At 37.2% G+C, this 21,188-nt stretch overlaps 1 protein-coding gene across 7 annotated transcripts in view; it reads left to right on the top strand.

The window, feature by feature from the left end:
- The window catches only part of DDC (dopa decarboxylase), an 80,337-nt gene that overhangs the window by 53,064 nt on the left and 6,085 nt on the right, over window positions 1-21,188 (top strand). For 4 of the 7 annotated variants that reach the window (XM_052788094.1, XM_052788092.1, XM_052788093.1 and 1 more), the window contains exons 9-13: window positions 1,311-1,378; window positions 6,036-6,112; window positions 9,910-9,929; window positions 10,664-10,762; window positions 18,078-18,179. In XM_052788094.1, the coding sequence (XP_052644054.1) occupies window positions 1,311-1,378; window positions 6,036-6,112; window positions 9,910-9,929; window positions 10,664-10,762; window positions 18,078-18,179 (366 nt within the window). The other 3 variants (XR_008235296.1, XM_052788095.1, XM_052788096.1) reach the window with 3 other exon arrangements.

The raw sequence follows: 21,188 nt of genomic DNA, 5'->3' as shown, positions 1-21,188 counted from the left end.
CTACTTGGCATTCAGTTGCTTAGATAAGAATACTTCAATTTCCTGCTGCTCCCTTCAGACAGTCAGATAAGTCCTCGTCTTCCACGTTACTGGAGAAAATATTACTGTTTGGTAAAGCCAGAAGTTTAAACACAGCACTGATAGGTAGTGACTAATGAAGAAGAGGAGGGAAAACCCCCTCACAAATAAAGCATTTCTTTCTGTCTCTTTTTTATCAGCAAATGAAGCTTGTTGTAATTTCCTGTGGGGGAATATATTTTAAAATTATTGTTATTGGTTCCTGAAGGAAATGAAACAGCATCCCTTGTCTGGGCCAGCATTTGTCATAAGAGTAAATATTTAACAACCATGAATAGGTTTCCTACCTTACATAGAACAGGGAGATAGCCAGATAGATGTATAGACAGATAGACAGACAGACAGATAATCTTCTCTTATGAGAGCAATCGTTAATTGTTTACAAGTGACAGGGAAGGTTATGAGAAACAAATGAGAACAGAAAAGTGCTATATGGAGTAGTCAGACCCTGGTGCTGCCAGGCCCCCGTCTCTCTTTTTTAAGGCTGGTGGCTTCTGCCTTTGTTGAAACACAAAACATGGATGAAGCCTTTCCCACACGATGTCTGTCTTACCTACCTGGGTTTCCTCTGATGCCACACCTAAACATATGTCAACTAAAACGGGCCCGTTACATGATTTATATAAACATGTATTGTGAATGCTTGTTCTGTGTTGGTTTTTCTTTCGACTTAGATGAAAAAATGACTTCTACTAAAAGAAAATACTCTGGCAGTAAAAAAAAAAGTCATTTCCTGGTCAGCTGTAATTTTATGAATGAATGTGATATGCAGATTCTGAACTAAATATATCGTCTCTATATATGAATTTTGTGAGTATATGTTTAATATTCTTGGAAACAGAAAGCTTAGTGAATTGTTACTGGAAATTGGGGTATGAACCACAGTGGATGTTCCTGAGTATGCAGATTTTTTTTTGTTTGTTTACCCTGAGATACGTACTTTTCCATAACATATGTATCTAAAAAGTATAGTTGTTAGCAAATGCTCAGTGTTGATAATACCAGTAACCTAACCTGCACACCTAACCTGAATTCCATCCCCAAAATAAATGAAGACTTAACCACAGTAGTTATTAAGTAAGGTGACATCAGCATGAACATTATCTACAAAGACCCAGTTCAGGAATTCATTCATAGTTAAGGTGTACTCAGACAATTTGACAAAGTTGTATCATTAGCACGTGGATCCTTCTTGTCTTTCATAATTCTGTTTTTTATTTATCCATTCTCAGTTTGCAGATTCATTTAACTTTAATCCTCACAAATGGCTCCTAGTGAATTTTGACTGCTCTGCTATGTGGTAAGTATTATAGTAAAAGGAAACATTACAAGAGACAAAAATCACATGTTAAATTAGTTTGCCTTTCTTGCAGTATACATTTATTTACATTTCTCTATTGAAATGAGGAGTTCTGGATAGCTTTAACTCTTGTAAATTATTTACAAAATTCGCTCTTTCATTTAATCCAAGGTTCAAAAAAGTAAAATTTAGAAATAGGCCTGAGCTCTGCATTATGTTCCAGAGAGAGAGAGGAATCCTGAAAAGTCTGCAGATTCATACTTGCTCCGTTTTGGGACTGTTTATAACATAAATGAAAAATCTTCATTTAAGGATATTAATGCAATGAACAACATGCTAAACAGAGCTTTTTCTTCTTTTCCATAACATTTCTTTTTGTTTAAGCCTTGATTCTTTTAAAAGCCTTTCTAGAAATGCTTGGGATTTGGCTGATGAAAAGCAGCTGATTTCAAAAAGGACTATTTATGCAATTTTGTACTGATCTTCAGTTTCCCCAGATGATAGCAGAGATGACATTTTTATATAAAAAGATGGCCAAGTGGAAACCCTTAGACATACTTTGAAACAAACCAAAGTATCATAGCATTAATAATAGCAGTAAAACCATCCCATAATAGACGATCCTATTGTGTCCCAAAATGGAATCTCTAGAACCTAGTGTCTACCAGCATCATGACTAATGATACTTATTAGCAAAATAGCTATTCAGTAAATGCAGACTATTTATCAAAATAAATGAAAACATTAATTTCAGTTATAATAGAACAAAATTTGCAAAAATTAAAAAAAGATGGAAAAACTGAATGTTAAAAAGAAGACTCTGAAACATCATCCAGAAGAAGGTCACCTTATTTAAAAGAAGAATAAATGTAAGACAGTGATCGCTCAGTTGCCTTTGCTTAACCTTCGGCTCTTTTAATATCATCAGCAAAGTTGACTTTTCCACAAATATGTAGATTATTCAGATAATACATCACATTTTTTATTTTAATAGTTTTCCTGACATAGGCACTTCAAATATTCCTAGCTATTATGGTTTTTTTTTTCTTTTCCTTAGAGTAAATGGCTTACATTTTGATCCTGATTCATCAGTAGTAGCAGTGATTAACCCAAGACTCCAGTTTATAAGTACCTCTTAACTAGCTGTCTCTCTCTGTATATGGAAATAGGAAGACGATGAAACTGCTTTGCTGGTTTCTCCCATCTTTTTCTCATCACTCAAAGACATTGTTAACAAAGTAGCCACTCAGAAATGAGACAATGCACCATCATTCTCTTTAATGTTGTTTGTAGGACAATTAGGGGCCAGAGTCTAGTCCCTACCAGTTTAATTTCTCATTAATTCTGCTTTCCCCTGTGGAAACACTGTGGAACTATGTTAAAAGTGTGTTACCTGGCTTTCCAGGAAAACAAGGTATGTACAGCCACACTGTCTGTCAGTTTATGTTCCCATCTCAGGTGATTTTAGTTTCTTCCTAGCAAAGCTTAGACTTTAGACTTAAGAAAGTATTTTTCTCCATTTTGTTTCTTGCTTTTTTTTTAGATAAGCCATTGCACAAAATGCTTGTTTTCATAGGTAGGAAGATTCCATTATAAGGAATCTCAAGAGACCCTGCACCATGTCTCCTTACTCAAAGTGAAAGCTTCACAACTATAGCCATTCAGGCTTAATTTCAGCAAGGCATTTCTGTATAGGTGTTATTCACCTAATAAAGAATGAAGTATACATTTAAAGTTAAACTCTTTGACTTGAAGCCCAATCCATTGTCCAACTACATCTAAGGCCCATGTCCAAAATTCACCTCTCTTACCAACTGTAGCACTGCCTAAATAGGTGAAATGTAATAATGAAGGATGAAGGAACCCGGTGAGAAAAGGTAACTGTGAAGGATACATGGGAAATATTAACCATGATATTTTAATAACATGGAAAGAGTTCAGTAAACAGTGAACACCATTTCAGAATCAAAGTAAGCTGAGTTCCATTGACAGGCAGGCTTCTAAATCACCCAGGCTCCTCAGCACTCTCCCCAATAAACACTCCCATTTCTTTTCCCTGCAAGTTGATTAAGATAATCTAGCCATTAGATCTGTAATGTAATTATTTAACTACTCAGTGCAATATGTAGCACTGATGTCATTTGGGATTTGGAGGCAATTTCATTATAAACCTTTTGTGAAATATTCCCAGACTTCTTGATGTACAGAAAAGAGCAGTCAATTTCCTATAAAAAGGAAATTAATATAGCCACTCCTGAGAGGGGTGTATTTTCCATATTCAAATGTTAGGGTCCTTTGGAGACTTTGCTTTGAAACTACCAGTCAGTTTTGCCTGACTTGTTTAATTGGTACTCTGGAATATGACAAAATAGAAGAAGTGTCTTCTTTCAGAGAGAGTGAAAATAATAATCTTGTGAAGTCTTGGTATTTTTGCTTTTCTGTTACTCTTTTCAGGTTTTAAATGTTAACTTTTGGTTGGGAACGTTGTTTTAGTATTTGGAAGGAAAGTGCTTACAGGAAATACTTATCTGTAGCTGGAAGTGAAATTTTCCTGTTGATTTATAATATGAAGTCACCTTTTTGGTTATTGTATCTATAATTTTAAAACAGACAGAATAGAGTGAGGCTGTTGAAAGCTGTAGATGTGCAATCCAAGTAAGTCACTTTTCAGTTTTCACTACTTTATTCACCAGGCCTTCTGTTGTGCATTTTGTATTATGAGTACTTAATATGTGAATCTGTGCCACTCAAGCTAGATCTTAGTAGGTCTATTAGTGTAACATCAAGCCTTAAAAAATTTCTAGTTTATCAATGACATTTTTGAAATATATATTCATGATCCTTCAGTCAACAAGGGGTATTTGCAAAGAAAGTTAAGGACACCACTTCTGTCCATTACCAGACCACACAAGCACTTACTGCAAAGAACTTTAAATACATAGGGTGAAATCTAGACATGGTGTAAAGAGGTGCAGCTCAACTGGTTCATATACATTGATGTCCAGGCTTTGGATTTATTTTAGTAATCCTTTTAGACAGTTTTTCATGGTTGCCAGATTAAGACCTGTGGAGTCCACAGATGGAACAGGCACCATCTTTTAAAAAAGCAGTAACATCACCAAGGAACTACAAGATGACAGCATTTTTACATCTTCTAAGCTAGGTGTTCCTGCAGAATAGTTACCTGTTCCATTGTTCAGGACAGCATATTACAGGAGAAGAAATGCAGCTCTCACAAGGCAACTAATGATATTGCTTGTAACTTGAGTTAGTTGCGTACAGAATGAGCTAGTGAAACACAAATACATCAAAGTACTCAAACATATCCAATAAACTACAGTAGAACAACTTAGGGTTTGTTAAAAAGTTATCCTAATTAAACCTGCTTTCAGCTAATAGTTTCTTCCTTCTGTCCACAGGACATTTCCAGCACACAAATAGGTTATTAATTGTGTTTATTGAGAGCATTCTGAATATCTTTTACTATTTTTCATGTGCATAAGCTTAGTTATCTTCAGCTATGTACTTTCCATACCTGAAGGCAAGTACTTGACTGTTAACCTTGGTACTTTTCCTGACCCTTAGTGAGAGGAAGGATTTTTGTTTGTTTGAATTATGAGCACAGTCTAGATGTGGATGAGAGTGAGAGTAGGTACTGGCCTGTGCATTTATACATGCACACTAAAATATTGGAAATTAGATTTTTACTTAGAAATTTACATTAACACATTAAAAACCAGAAAAAAACGGATGCACAGAAAATAATAAAAGGTTTGGACCTTTGTCATTTAGAGTGTCCCTGTGTTGACATAATTATTGCTTACTTTGTGATATATTAATAGGCCTAATATAATGATGTAGCAGTCTTTCCCTTTTTGATTTCTGGTTTCTTCTTCTTCTGCCTCTATAAACCCCAGCATTTGTGGACATGAGTCAGTCTTACACACCGAGTGAAGCCTAAACCAGGAAAGTCTTGTTATTACCCACTGGCAAAACATAGCTTATTCTCTCTAAAGGGGAACCTCAGTCCATTCACACCACCCACTCCCTGGCAGTAGTCAGGTATTCTTCTCAGTTTTCCATTGTGCTGCAGTACGTCTGTCGGTAGTTGTATATCGGATCCAGCTAAGGGCAGGGTGGTACAAGAGGGAAGCCTGAGTCTGGACTGGGTGGCTCGTCCCCACCAGCGGCTGCTGCCGCCACCACCGCAGCGTGGAGAGACAGTGGCCAGCATCCCCAAAGCCTCACTGCGGCTGTGCGCGGTGTCTAGGAAGCCACAGCTCTTCCCACACGGATTTGTACTGCAGTAATTTCAAGGCAACTTCTGTTGACTGCAAACATTAACATTGCTTCAGCTAGTCTCACATTCTGGTGTGAGCGTCTATCACCATAAAAAGATCCTCTGTGTCTGTTTCTTGTCTGTTTTTAAATATGCAGTTGTGCAGTCATGCTGCCCGTTCCTGCTGAGCCTTACACTTAACTACTTGTAAGTACAGTACTGATATGGCTGTGAAAAAGCACTGAAAATGGCACAGGCTGTGCTCAGGAAATACGCCAGTTTAAACACATTCAGTTTGCCTTCACTTCTTGTGGAAATTAAATGCCTTAAATTGTAATTCTTAAATTTCTCAATTTGTTTTCTTTCTTTTTTATACAGGGTGAAGAAAAGATCAGATTTAACAGGTGCCTTTAAATTAGAACCTCTTTACCTGCAGCATCACCACCAGGAGTCTGGTAATTTTTTAATTAAATGAGATTATTATTATTATTATTTTGTTTGCACACTATTTGATGGAAAAAAGGACTTAAGATGAAAACTGAAATTCTTGAAACTACCTAAGTTGTTTAGGAGCCTATTTCCATTTTCAGAGTGCCCTAGGGAGTTAAGCTTATTAAAGTGCAAACACATGTCTAGAGAGATTTTAGTTAGTATAAAAAGCAACTGAGAGGGAAAGCCATTCTATTAATACTTTTGTATTGGGATTTCCCCAGCTCCAGACTTACCACTGACTCTTTGTAGGAGTGTTGAGAAAATTCTTAATGATCTTTTGGCAGCCAGATAAACATATTATTGGGTGCTGTGTATCGAGTCCCTTAACCTGCCTTCCCCAACATATCTTTCTCCAGAATGGTTTCAAGATCTGATTTGTAGAGTTTCTAAAGTCTGTGACCTTTTTTCTTAGCTATTCGTGCAAGCTCTGATTGAAATTTTCAAAAACCCATGTCAGGAACAAACACTCCCTGAAACTGCAAAGAAGGGGTGAGCTGTGTTTGGTATCTGTGCTCTATTTTCAGTGATAGCTATCTGGGACATTATCCTGTTGCTTTCGTGTTCTCACGCTGATTGTAGAGAAGGCAGTAAGTGCAGGCTATCAGTCTTGTACAAAATGCTCGTGAAAGCTCTTCACAAAATGCTCACAAAGAACTTACAAATCGTAGGCCCTGTACAAAGCTCCTTAATGGATTAGTGCTGCTTCTTGCACATACCTAGCAACTGCAGAGTGGCATTTGCCATCCTGAAGCCTGTTTTCACACATTCAGTTATTAACTGATTAATTGTGAAGAAGGTCACAGCAGTGCAGTGTCAACATGTGGTACAAGTTCCCTCATAACTTTCTCAAGAGGGTGAATCACATGTGGATGTTCTTACCGTTTACTCTATCTCATTTTTTCCCTGGAATTGCTGGTGCTGATCTGTGTTCAGAAGTACATCCTGAGTACCTTTATCTTCTCTCTGTTATGGCTGTGAACTCATTGACATTTAAATTAATACCATCCAGAATTCCACTGTTCACTAAAAAGCCCTAGGAAAAATGGATTCCTGTGCCTTAATCCTGAACTGGCAGAAATTTTGCATTTTATTCCTTTTCTACATTTCCAAGCAATGCAAATATAGAACAGTTGCAATAAACAAGAAAATACAGTAACTCCAGAGCTGAGGTTCACCCTCCAAAGGCCAGAATTGTTAAGAAAAAAACATATACTGGGGTTTTGCCTTTTTTAATGAAAAATACAAGTTATAGCAAATACACTTAAGTCACCAGCTTTTACTTAACATACATGAAAAATATTTCTCTTCAGGAGAAAATATCCAACCTTAACTAAAGTGAGAATATGTTCTTGTGACAACTGACAGTGCTGATACGAGAACCTTAGGTCTTCCCCAGGTTAAATAACACCAGAAGAAAATCAAACCTTTCTTAAAACTTGGTGCTCTCGGTGAGGCCACCTAGTTGACCTGAAAACATTGTCTCCCCAGTTGGATAGTAAGTTGTTCAGCCTTCGTCTTGCCTTCAGAAGCTGTGATAGCATGTTATGCAATCTGGACATAATGATTTCAAAGAGATCAGCTGATTACTAGCATTCTAGTGACGCTAAATTTTTCTATGCTCTATTCCCATCTGATATCAATTTTCCAAAGAGCTGGACAACACTTGTCAAATGCAAATGCCTTTAGTTAAACTGTTAAATCCAATCCACACTTACGCCTTCCATAAACATAGTCAAATTTGCAAAGGTGCTAGGCTGTTACAGTCCCTCTTGGCCCCTGTGCGATTTATGGGATATCAGCACTCCTGGAAATATGACTTGCCTAATGGAGGGTCTTATTTTCTGACTATGTCTCAGGTCTGAGAATTCCCATCATGGTTTACAAGGCAAATGAAGTAGCATTTTTGAATTCACTCATCTCTCACTCAAGAATTTAAATGAGCGGAAAAATATCTCTATCTGTGAGCAATTACTCTTAATAACCATATGGCAATTATGTGTGCCCCCAAGGGGAAAGTCTTTATTTTGTCATTAATTATAATTTTATGTGATTTGCATCATCACACCAGGAAGATTATACTAGCTTGCCTGGCAACCCAGGATATAGGTCAAATCCTAATGGCAGTGTTAGAAGAATGCAGCTTTATACTCCATTGTGAATGCCACGTATGCTCCCACAATGCAATTCCTCCTGGTTAAATACAGATGTAAGACTAAGGCTTGTAATCAAGGACTAATCATTGATTGCATTCTGCTTCACAGCTTGTGAAAGGCGTTGTTGTGGATCATTAGACATAGCCCCTTACAGGAGCGTAGGATTATTTATCTATCATCAGTTGCTTTACTCTCTTTGCAAGCAGTCTTGCAGCTATCAAACAAAAATGGCTGCTACAATGCAGAAGAATATGAATGTTATCAAATTACCTCTTTACCGAGCTGAGACAACCATGTTCATTTCCTGAGGTCCGGGACAGGTTAATGATTGTTGGGTTTTGTGTCTTTTTTTTTTTTTTTTTAATCTGGAAAATAACATAGTAACAGGTTAAAGAACCAAATGGCTATATGTTGCAGGGAGGAAGGACCATGTTTTTTCCTATGTTTTGGGTGCATAAATGAGAGAACATTGGCAAGAGAGCTTGTAACACAGGAAATTGTTTGTTTGTTTTTTTATTTTTAACTCCTAGAAAATATAAAGGCTGAGAATTACGTAAATTACATAGACTGGTCAAATTCAGAAGCTACAGTTCTATATAGTACCTTACAGTTAACAATTCCAGGAGCAGTTAGACAGCACTTTCCCATGGAATTTAAGTACATACTTTTGTATGAAGCTTATATTCCACTGCAGAGTAATAAAGCAGAAAGAATAAGCAAGCTAAGCAGATGCTTCCACATTTTCCTAAAGAAGGGCTTTAAGTTTTACATCAGTTTAATTTCTGTCACTGGCTTACTGCAACTAACCCAGTTTTACATTATGGTTTCTTTTACTGTGAAATCAGTTTAATTACCTGATTCAAAGAAAAGGTAGATGCATCTTGACTCTGTGCGCTTGTATAAAAGACAACTAAATGCCCTCTACTTGCCTCCCTGGACTGCTTTGTGGCTTGGTCAATCTGTGTTTGTAAGGGGCTTTCACTATGTCAAAGGAAAAGCCATAAAAAACCACAGAATACTATTCTTCAAGCAGGAAGAGGTCAATTCTGAGTCAAATTTTCCAATCACTTGTTAGACATGCTGAAGAATTAGCAACAAATGTAAGAATGAGTATAAAAGGTAGTTAGAAGTGGATTATTTTAAAAAGTATTACCAGTTCACTAGGGTAAAGGTGGTGACATTTCACAGCAGAGAATGAGCAATGAAGTGAGCTTGGGGATTCTGCAAACTGTTTAAAACAAAATTAATGATAGCCATTTTATCTACTACTTCTTTTCCTTACAATAAGAAAATAAACAGTATTTAGTCCATCATCGCCACAATATCTGCAGTATAACAGAAAGGAAAATTGTGTTTCTTCTCCTGTAAACTGTTTAACTTGTTAGTGGTATATTCTGAGTAGCTAAGGAATGAAGCTTATTACCTTCATTTAGCATGCTGCCAAGTATCCTGCTAGATATTTAGTGGTCCTGTTGACACTGATGATGCTGAAGTTTGTAGCAAACATACAGGATAGCTACAATACAGCTTTTTCAATAACATTAGAATGATTGAAGGCTTTGACTGTTCTGATGAAGCAATGTGAACATTTTTTCTTTAACTTCCAGGCCTTGTAACAGATTATCGGGTAAGTACAGCATCAGTGTAATAATTAATACTATTACTGGTATATACTGATATTTTCAGGACTTTTATTTTCCATTACTATCATAAACCTCAAACCCTTATGTTTCTTTCCAAGAAGGATGCAGCTTGCTAAATTTTTAACATTCCTCAAGCTGAAAATTTAAACTCTTTTTTTTTTAATTGTTTACGGGCAGAAATTGTCTTGCATGTGCAATATCTCAGGGTTTAGACAGTAGGAAGAAATGTCCTAAAGATTTTTTTTTTCCTTAACATAATGAATAATATAATTTTTTTTAAATAAAAATGCATATGTGTTTTAATATTTAACCAGTAGAAACACTGTTGTTTTGAAATGGAAAAAGGGCCTGTCATTGTAGATGCTAACCCCACAACTGTAAACAAGCCAATGTACATGAGCTTCTAAGGTACTTATTTTTCTAAAGCCTTTGAGGATAATTCAGGATGCACAAAGAAAATTTGATTTCCCTTGTGACCTTTTCATTCTGACACCAACCTCCTTTTCCAATTTTAATTTGAAAATTTTGAGTATTAAACAGTCACACTAGGGCATTAACCAGGAATAGACATTACTATTATTTGACCTGCCTCTAGCAACCGCCTGTAGGCTGTGGCAATGCGGCATGCTTCAAAATCATTGCAGAATGTACAGTTTCTGCAGTATCACTGCAACGGTGACTTCTAACGTGGGTGTCCTCCCTTCTCCCTGGCTTGCAGCACTGGCAGATCCCCCTGGGCAGGAGGTTCCGCTCCCTGAAGCTCTGGTTCGTGCTGAGGATGTATGGGGTCACGGGGCTGCAGGAGCATATCCGCAAGGTGAGTGGAATTTGCTTTCTTGGGTAACCTGTGGTGGGACGGGAAGAGAAAATGAGCTGGCTACTTATCTACTTTCCGTGACTTCTGTACACGTCAGAAAGCCCAGGCAACAGCTTTTAGACAGCTCGGTTCCATAGGGGTGCTGCTCATTTGCCCCACGTAGTGTCACATTTTCATATCACGGCGGGTTCAAAACTGTCATCTGTTTTGTGTTAATCTTTAGGGAAGACAAGTCTAGGAATTCAGAATTTCTACCACGTGGGACCGTAGTTCCCTCTAAAATTAAGCCAGAGCACATCCATGGTTTTACTGCGGAAAAACATGTTTATTCATTACTTCTTTATTTTATTAATGTGCATGCAATGATAGCATGTTTTGATTATGATTAAGGGATACAGTAACTTATAGGGCATCTCTACCTCTGCTTCTTCTTTGTTTTGTGTTTAAAATACATCTTTTTTTAAAAAAGAGAATGTGTACAATTTACAGTTTGTTAACATTGTTATGAATAAGTACTAAGTTTATTCTTGATGTAAAAAGGAGGAGTTTTTTAATCACTAAAAACCACAGCTGGCACCAGTCTAAATTATATATATATACTTCCTCTGTAGCAGTAAAGTCAAATTCAAGCATACCTTTCATCATTATGAAGTTTAGGGAAACTTCTAGTGAGGAGATCCATGAGTTGGCTCTAAAAATTTACAAAAATATCCATTAGCTAAGGGTCTGGTCTAGTACACCAAACTCCCCGCAGACACACATTCTTTTCTGTTGTGGTACTAAACAGATTAATTCCTAAGAAAGGCTTTTTCCACTGCTGTAAAATCACTACATGAGGAAGTCTCTTTCGACTTGGAAAGGTTCTGGGATAGAGGGTACCCTCTTTGCTTTCCTTTTTCATCACACTGTAATTTTCAACTGACTGATATCAAAATTAGACTTTTATCCTTAATGAGGCTTTCAGAAATAAACTTTGACAACAGTGGTAATCCTGACGTTCTGTCATGCTTGTGGCAATCTGATACATATCCTTCTGATGAAAAATTGATACAAGGTTTGTTATTGCTTTACTAGGCTACCATTACAGTTTCTAGTGGAATTCTCTCTCAGGTTAGATTTCTGGGTATGTTGCCAAGTTTTTAAGTAGGGCTAAATCTCTCACTGGGAAAATAGAGGATTGGAAGCCTCATATCAATTGCATGGCCTTTTACCAGGCTGGTTTCCACAGGTCACTATTTACATTCAACAAGTTCCCTCTTTCCCTGCCTCCCAGACATTTCCCTGACTGTCCAGCTAAAAAGTGCTTGTCTTCCTATAATCATAGCTGAAGACCAGGTTTTTATATTTTCTGTGACAATACAGTTCAGGAAGGCTAAGTAAATCAATCTTTTCTTAAAGATACTGACTCCAAAATAAAACCCTAATATGTTCCCTTATTTGTAAAGGTAATTCAGACAGCTAGATCTCCAAGGGCTTGTTGAATTGAGTGTGTATGTTTAATACTTCATTAAGGACTATATTGTTCCCCAGTATACAGAGAAAATAAGTTATGACCTTATGTTTGCAACTTTGAAAGGGGAAGAGGGGTAATTAAGGGCAGAATTTGTATCTCATTGTATACACCTGTCAAACTGGAACCATTAAGTTAGTTTCTCCTCGCAGCCACCACCCCCCCACCCTGCCCCAGATGAATGATGATTCAATTCAGTGGGTTCCAAAGCAGCTTTAAAAAAACAAGTAATTTCTGTCTCCAGCAATTCTCAGTTGAACTTAAATTTCAAGAAACTATTGCATTTCATTTGCTCCCTGCTCTAGCAGAATTTAAGATATCTCTTGCGAGTTTGCAGACATGTTGCTAAAGTTATATCAGTAGCTGCAAAATAACAATTATAAATGTGTTTCATATCTTGCACATTTTCCTCTCTTCTCAGGAATTATCGTGGGTTCCAGATATATTGTGATGACTTTCCTTTTGGTAGTGTCGTAATGAAGTATGTAAACCCACGTGACACTGGTTTATCTTTTCAAACCAATAGACAAGTTTCCAAATGAAAAGTAATTTGGAATTTAACCTCACTTGTTAACTTCACTTTAGCATTGCTTATCACAGTGCTTGAACTTGAAAAGTTGCTTTCTTTTAAACACGTTGTAGCATCTTGCAAATAACAGCTTTTATATTCCCATTGCTGGCAAAGGCAGTCCTTGAAGAGAATAGCTGGTACGGTATCTTGTGGACTTGGACTTTTAGCTGGGTTTTAAGGGAACCTCTGTAGTTGCCAGAATTATTTCTGAAGCTGCATTTATTGCAGTGGGTGATAGAGTGGACATAGGTGGAATGAGAAGAGACCTAAGAACAGTGGCAGAAGCAGATATTGCAACCTTCAAGTGGAGAGCATTGTGGCTGGAGCTGGGGAAAAAGAGAGAAGTGCTCGCCCTCTGTTGTGTTATTAAGGAGTTGCCCCAGAGAAAGGGCCACAGAGTCAGGCAGAAGAGCAGATGTTTGAAACAGCTCCTTGGGCTGGAACCTGGGGAAGGGGATGCCTACGTTTGGGATGTAGCAGGCAGTCATACACCACGTAGTTTTCATACGTCAACGTATCTGCGTGTAGGGCATGTCGTTCCTGTTCATGCTATACAATAGCAGCTAAGGCGTGCCTGCTCAGATGCAGGGCTGGGCCTTATGGAGAAATTTGGGACCTAGGGTTTCAATTCCTTTCTGAGTTTATAAAAATCCCAATACAGACGCTGTGATCACCTAGAAAAAAAAAAAAAAAGACACTTCAGCTCCTAAGTCATACAAAACTGTAGGAGGATTTATCCGGTGTTTATAGACTTCTAGTTAGGCTTCTTTTGTGGAGCCAGGTGTTACTGACAAAGTGATTTGAGATTTTCAATAGTAATGAGCTTCTGACATGATATAGAGGGAAAAAGCACTGCATATCCTTAAGAAGCCACCCTATTTGCTGTGTGATTAGCAAGCTTCTATATGGAAGACCAAAGATATCTGTAACTATCTCTTCACAAACTTTTCTTTTTTTCTGGATGTAAACTGCCACAAAAAACTATTTGTCTCTCTTTTTTTTTTTTTTCTGTCTTTTATTAGTATGTTTTAAGAAAAAGATGTTTGTTATGTTTGCAACCTTAAGGTCTGCATCAAAATGACTAGATAACCACTGCAACTGGCATTTACTTGTACTGAGGAAGGCATTTAGGAACTAAAATATTCCTGGGAGATTTGAATGTGTGACTTGGATTTAGACACAGTAACTTTTTTTGTTTTCCAAACCTTCCAGTTACGCACTCTTTTCCCAAACAACATGTAATATTAACCTATTGCAAAGTATAGGTTTTAAAGCAGTGGTAAAGGGGAAGACAGTCATCTCTGAAGGATGTGGGGAGAGAAAAATACAAATTTTGGAGGTAAGTCCCAAAGCCGCAGAGATGTACAAAAAGGGCAAAACCAACAACAGTAACAGTCTTCTGGACTGATTCCAAACATTCAGAGTCAGTATAAATGTGAAACCCGAATGGCCTGTTTGTAAATGGCCCATTTGCAAACTGCTTGACCATCTTTGTTAGTTTAAGTCCTCTCAAAGAGCTCAGAAGTAATTTGAGAAATTTAGCGGTTAATGTTTTTGTATGTGATCCCCATGAACATTCTGACTCAGATGAATCCTCTGTAGGACCAGAAGAAATCAGTGTACTATGTCCTCCTTTCTTCACTGAGGATAATGAATTCCATTAGAAATTAACAGCAGAGACCAAGCTACTGTAACTGTACAGAACAGCAATGCCAGAGATAGCATTCAACTGGGGAGTGGCACAGTCCAAGTCACTGTTGAGAAGGGTCTGTAGACAGCATTTTCCTTCAGAGTGTAGTGGGATGCGAGCTATGGCAGGCAGAGAGGTGAAATCTATAGGAGGAAAAGCATGAAGTGATCAAGGCTAGGCAGGTATGCTTATTTGCATATACACACTGATGTACTGTGATGCTTCAGAGAAGCTCCTTTCAGTCAAAAACTATTTTAGTTCTTGAAGGCTTTGCCCACAAATCAAAATTCAGTTTAAACACCTCAATGCAGAAGCATTTATATTTACATTCACACATATACATACACAAATACAGATTTTTTTAAAAATAGGGACCCCATCTTAATGCCTCACAATTTTACTGCTCCCATTAGTGATTATGTAAGACACTTACCTTAATCCTGAATAACCAAATGAATTAGATCCCTTTCTTGTTTCACTTCTCACTGCAGAAGAGCAATGGTTATTTACCTGAGATAGATAGTGATACACAAAAATTCCTTACAAGCTTCTTTTCTTCAATCTGCTAAATTTCACTGTGAAGAGAAGGGCTGGTATTCTGTTCCTATATACCAAGACTTTTCAGGCAACTAATGCAGTCCATGTGATTCCACTTTGGCAACACACATGATAAAGGGATTGTCCAAATGATATTGCTAGAAACAATATGTGAGTTGGTTTGCGTACATCCACTTTGTTGTTAAAATATATAACAGCATTAAATAAAAGAATTTTTAAAAGTTAAGTAATATTTGAACGTCAGCATTAAGTTAATGGTGCTAGGGACACAGCATGACACAAATCTCAAAATCAAAAGCATTTGGAGGTTTAAAATATCCATAGATGAGGCTTGGTATGTACACATTCAGCAGAAAACTGAGAACAGCCTGTTACTTTTTACCTCTCCTCCTTTCTTATCCTTAGTTTCAGTGCCCGCAGTTCTCCAAACAGGACTTTATTTTCACAGTGTACCTGCCTGTCTTGAAAAGTTGAAGCACTAAAGCCACACATGTCCTCCTGTGAGTTCTTTCCACGCTTATGTCCGGAGCGCAGGTGCAGCTCTTGGACTCACAGAGGCAGGTGTGATACCCGAAAGCCCTTTGGTTTTACAGAGTTAGAACTTCCAGGCTTAAAAATGTATAACTTCATTGGGTTTAATTATGTTTGGTTGTAACAATCTTTGTAAAAGCAACTCAGGGTAATAGCTTATAGTTCAAAGGTGCAGGGCTTTGGGTAAGTGTGTTAAGCAAAGCTATTACAGGTGAAACCAGTTAAATCGCCACTTTCTCTCCAGTCCAGTTCTGTATAATCTAAAACACTTGGTGCCCCCCAGTGGCTTTACAAATTATTGCTACTTGTTAAGACTTGCTATGGATAAAAATGCTTGAATCCACACATGAATACAAAATACTTCCAGAATTTTGGTTTGTGTTTTACTGAATAGTGTCTATTTTTCCTTGCTTTTATGTCTTTCAAATTCCTGAAAAATCCTTTTGTGCAAAAAGTGGACATAAATACCTGCTATAAAATGTACAGCATGGGTTTGGAGTTTTCTTGTACAAACTACTCACAGTAAGCCAAGTCTTAAATTTTTGTTTTATTCAGTTCTTACCCAGGTAAATTTTGATTAAAATCAGTTGGTGATTACATTCAGCTGAACAGTTGTGAAATTCTTACCTCATTGAACATGATGTTTTTTATGGCTTTGATTTCCAAGACGTAGTATATGCAGTGTGAAATTTTGCAGAGCTGTGTAAAAGACATCAGTTTAGTTAAGGCTGTGGAACATGAGGATAGGAGGAGACAGTAAAAGATCATTACAACACGTATGCATATTTCACATACCTTTTCCATGCACTTATGCATACAAGTATCTGTATATATACATATACTTCTGGTCAATTTTCATAGCTGTTTATATTAGCAGAACATTCAAATGCCTTGGAAAGGACTAGGCATTTTATTCATCTCATTCCTGACTCAAAAGAGCTTTCAGTCTAATTTTAGAGGGAGATGGTAAATGGATGTAACAAACAGCAGAAAGGAAGTGGTAACAACAGTAAGATTGGCTGGTTGCATAGGGTACCAGTATGCCCAATATGAAGGTTTTGAAGCAATGTTTTGATTCAATATAAACAATGTTTTTCTATTTTAAGAAATAAACAAACATCAGAAAGCTATGATTAAGACTGCAAAATGTGTTGGGGTTGGTTGTTTTTTTTTCTTTTCTGTAATTTCTGTTTTGCCTTGTTCTTGCCCTTTTGGAAGAAGTTCCTGCGAGCTAAAACATTCTACATCTAACCCTGGCCCAAAGTGAAATGTTTCATTTTTGTTTGATATCTGTCCTTGAACTTGCAAAAAGACGAAGTGCAAAAGCAGGAAAAGACATGGAGACATGGGCTTAGTTGTTTGTTTTTGTAAAATTATTTGCAATCATAAATATATCAAAGCTAAGGAACTTTTAAACATCATTTTAGATGTTGCTGATAATTTTTGGTGTAGACTGGCTATTGCATGAAGACAAACTGTAATTCTAATAGCTGGTTGCTGTTGTCATTTTGGTTTTTTTTTTTGTTGTTGGGGTTTTGGGGGTTTTTTTTAGGGTAGTGAGCACTAAAATGATGATAGCCAGTGAGAGGGGGACTGGATAAGGTACTGTAGGTACCTGATGAGGATATGGGTTCTTTTTTTCCAAGAGCTTTTGAATTAATTCATCTTCTGTTTGGAAGAAAGCAAAATGTGGTATGAGTATGCAAGCATCACTAACTGATGTTAAGACTTCCCAGCTGGCTGTTAATATGCCTCTTGGTATTTTTCCTATTTGTTTGATTTTGGAAGAGCACTGGTTTCCTATGCTTCAAAATAATTTCCCTGGCTTGGTGTTCAATGCCACTCTTTTTTCCCCAGTAACTTCTAAACAGGTTGGCTGAGATTTGCTGCTCATTTTCTTGATTATACTGCCATCACCTTTCTTTTCAACTAAACCTGAGCACCCAGGTCAGAAGAGTGAGCAAGTTCTCCCCTTCTTCACAGTTATTCTCATATTCAGTGAACTATTCTAAAAAGTGTATCTTTCCAGCTTTATTTTGCACTGGAGTAGTGATCATTTTCTTTCTATATACCTGTGCATCTCCCCCTTTCCCCATAACTTTTGGACTCTTTAGCCATTCCCAGCCAAAACTGACAGTGGTAGAAAACCTAAAGAAGAATTATTACAATTATTTACTATTAATATGGTATCATATAAAACTGTGCTGAAATGTTTCATTAAGAAACAGACTAGTACTGCATAAGATAGACTGAGCTACTAATATAGTAATGGCTCGATATGGTCTCTGGAAGTCATAAACGGGATGTAAGTTAACATAAATAGATGGGGATATGTGAATATTATCACATATCAGAAGAGGGAACAGAGAAAAGAGATTAGGGGTGGAAACAATTTAGCACATCTTTTCTCTTGAATCAAATTTTTACAACGTACATACTATCTTTCTCTTCTTAGCATGTCAGGCTGTCGCATCAATTTGAACATTTAGTCCTTCAGGATGGAAGATTTGAGATCTGTGCTGAGGTTGTCTTGGGACTAGTCTGTTTTCGGCTGAAGGTAAGGCAGCTAAGACCTCCTATTTCTTCTGTCATGTTTTATAGCAATACAGTAACCTGCAATTGAATATAGTCTTTGTAGTTAATGTACTTAATTATTTTTTAAGGAAAGTAAAGGGAGTTCACGTAGATCAAAGCAGATTAAAGAAAGGAGCTTAAGACAATTTTTTAAAAAATTAATCAAATGCTTAAGAGAAATTCAAGCATAGTAGGGTATGGAAATATATAGTCAAGGCAAACAAATAGTCTAACCAGTCATACAAAAATGACCGCTTGACGGGCTTTGATGAAGGTGATTGTTTTAATGTGTTTCCCTAGATATTTGTATATGAAGTGTGAGTGTGTGCGTGTATTACATGTTTTTTGTCAAGTTAATTTTATATGTGTCTATATTTAATATCCAATTTTACATACATATATATATATATAAAAAATTACTATCATGGATGAAGATTAGAGTAGTAAACACTTTTTGTTGTTTTCTTTAAAGAATACATTTTCATTTATAAAATCCTACTGTCAGACTGGGCAAATTGGAACAAGACATGAGTAAGAAGAGGTTGCATGGGAGGGCAGCTTCCCAACTGCCCTCAGCCCTGGTCTGCTTTTTTTTGCTGAACATGACCCTTTTGCCCCTCTTGGTCTTTCATTTCCCAAAATCTCTGTAAGTGCCAAGTTCATTGACGTGGAGACCTTACCCAACAGAAACTAGAAAACTCACTCTGCACTCAGAGCATAAGAGCTGCAGTAGTTGAGAGGGCTCACTTGTTTAGTCAGACATTAAAAGGGGATCAGTATCTTATTTTAGGTAAAGAACTCATTTAATAGAGGAGCTTGCAACTAAAGCCTCTGTAAAGGGCTGGATTGTGACACCGAATCTGAACACCAAGCAATAACAATAACAGCACTGATGTTTTCTAGTTCACGTGATACCTAAGTGAGCTTTTAGCTTTTCCGAAGGCTCACAAGCACATCTTGGCTCCTTCTGGGTAGCGTGGTATTACTACTTTTCACAAATTCTTTTCTCAGTCATTCAGTTGCTCCAGTTACCTGAGTTTGATGCAATTGGCTGAAGGAGCTAACAAATCTTTAACAATAAGGTAATGGTGAATTCACCTGGAATAGGAAAATGGTTTTGTTTGAATTTATGTTGTTTAAAATAAAAGAAAAAAACGTCTGGTGCTAGGGGATCAGACAGAATGTGGAGTTTTTTCAGTAAGTAGAAGCATGAATATTATTTCTTTCCTAACAAGAACTTTTAAAAGATTTTGAGGAATAGGTTCTGTGGCTTTTATTGCTCAATAACAAGATGTTGGTTGTAGTCTGCTCTTTCACATGGAACAAGCAAACACTAGTTTTGCAGATCCAGAGACAGCTGTTACTCAGTGCTCTACATTTACTTTAAAGGAACAGTCCTGGTGAAATAGAGCATAGCAACACAGGAATTGTCACTTTTGATCAGACCAGTAGTTCATCTACATCTGTTCTCCTGTCCCTGATGATCCAGAGGAAGAAATCAGATCTACAGGGAAAGACAATTTTACAATAGGAGGTAAATATTGGGCACCTAGCTAAGAAACTTTTGGACAAGTTGTAGAATAAAGGCATGATTCTGCTGAAAACCAGTGTTGAAACAGCAGTGTTTTCATCGCTTCTCTTCCCAGTACAAAAAAAAAGAAAACAAAACTAACAAGCTTTTAAATGAAGAGTGTTTTATGGTTATTTATGCATCTTTACTTGCTTTTTAAACCACTCTCTGAAAAATCTTCCTGTGATTTCTATAATTTGTCTTAAAATGCATCTTAGAAGTAGGATACTTCTAACTTTTATGTAGTTACAGTAGGACTAAGGGACAGGGGACTTGAACTGTAATGCTGCACAGCTGTAAAAGTATGAAATATTTTTCCTTCCTTTGTTCTTGAGAAATCCTTTTGTATTTTTTTTGCTTATCTGTAACTTTTAATTTTTTGCCTTTCACACGGTTGAGCAGATGGACTAATAATCTATGACTTTCATATTATAACTATTTCACCAAATGTATCATGCCAAAGGGTTAATTTTTGGCCTCCTTGTCATGTCTGCAGATGAATACAAGTCAAGCTAGTCATTTCTCCAGAGGGGTGAGAATACCGTCTTATTGAAGCTGACAGACTCAATCAGAGCTGGCTTCTCAAAGCTCTGGGAGAGGATTAGTCACTAGTAACTTCAATTTGACGTGACACCCGAGTGTCACAGCAGCCCCTAGGTGCAGCTCTGAGAGCAGAACAGAAGAAAGATATATAAATCTTTCTTCTTCCTCCCCTCACCCCTGCCAAGGGATTTAACTTAACATCATATAACCCCTTGTATTGCTTAAAAGTTAGTGCTGTGCATTTCATATTAAAGGCAAGGATCATCACTTTAACGATAAGAAAGCAGTATATCATTGTCACCAGTGACTGACCCATAATGGGTGGGGACTTGCAAAACACCAAAGTTGGTCCTTTTCTTAGAAGCATTCGAATTGCTTAAATATCTCCTAGAAGACAAGACTAAGCCATGAATTTCAGGCTTCCATCCAAATTCCCTAACAACTTGTGCTAAGTCAGAGCAAGGTTTTGACTTGGGTTCAGCTCTAACTCGAATATGATACAAACCCATGAGAATAATACATTTATCCTCAGTGCGAATGGGAAACTGTGTCTCCCTTATATTTTGTTTTTATATGGAAAAAGCTAAGCAGGCAAGTCACAACTGTGCAGATGTGAGAGGACATGTTTTCTGATATGGATGTTTCCAAGAAGACCTATGCCGCTACAGTAACAAAACTGCTGCTGAACAGACGGATTTGTCCATCTCTGACTCTTTTCCCACAGTCAGTGTTCAGTAAGGGAACACTGCGGTAAAAGCACAGGTGCTCCTAGCATCTCTTGCAATTCTGCGTTACCAGCAGTGTAATAGGAAGAGTAAAGGCTGTAGAATAGCTAAGATACTTCCCCAAGGAATAAAATTATAGCACTCAAGATCAACA

The sequence above is a fragment of the Harpia harpyja genome, chromosome 5 (assembly GCF_026419915.1).
Source record: "Harpia harpyja isolate bHarHar1 chromosome 5, bHarHar1 primary haplotype, whole genome shotgun sequence".
NCBI lineage: Eukaryota > Metazoa > Chordata > Aves > Accipitriformes > Accipitridae > Harpia > Harpia harpyja.
This window is presented reverse-complemented; position numbering and strand designations above follow the sequence as displayed.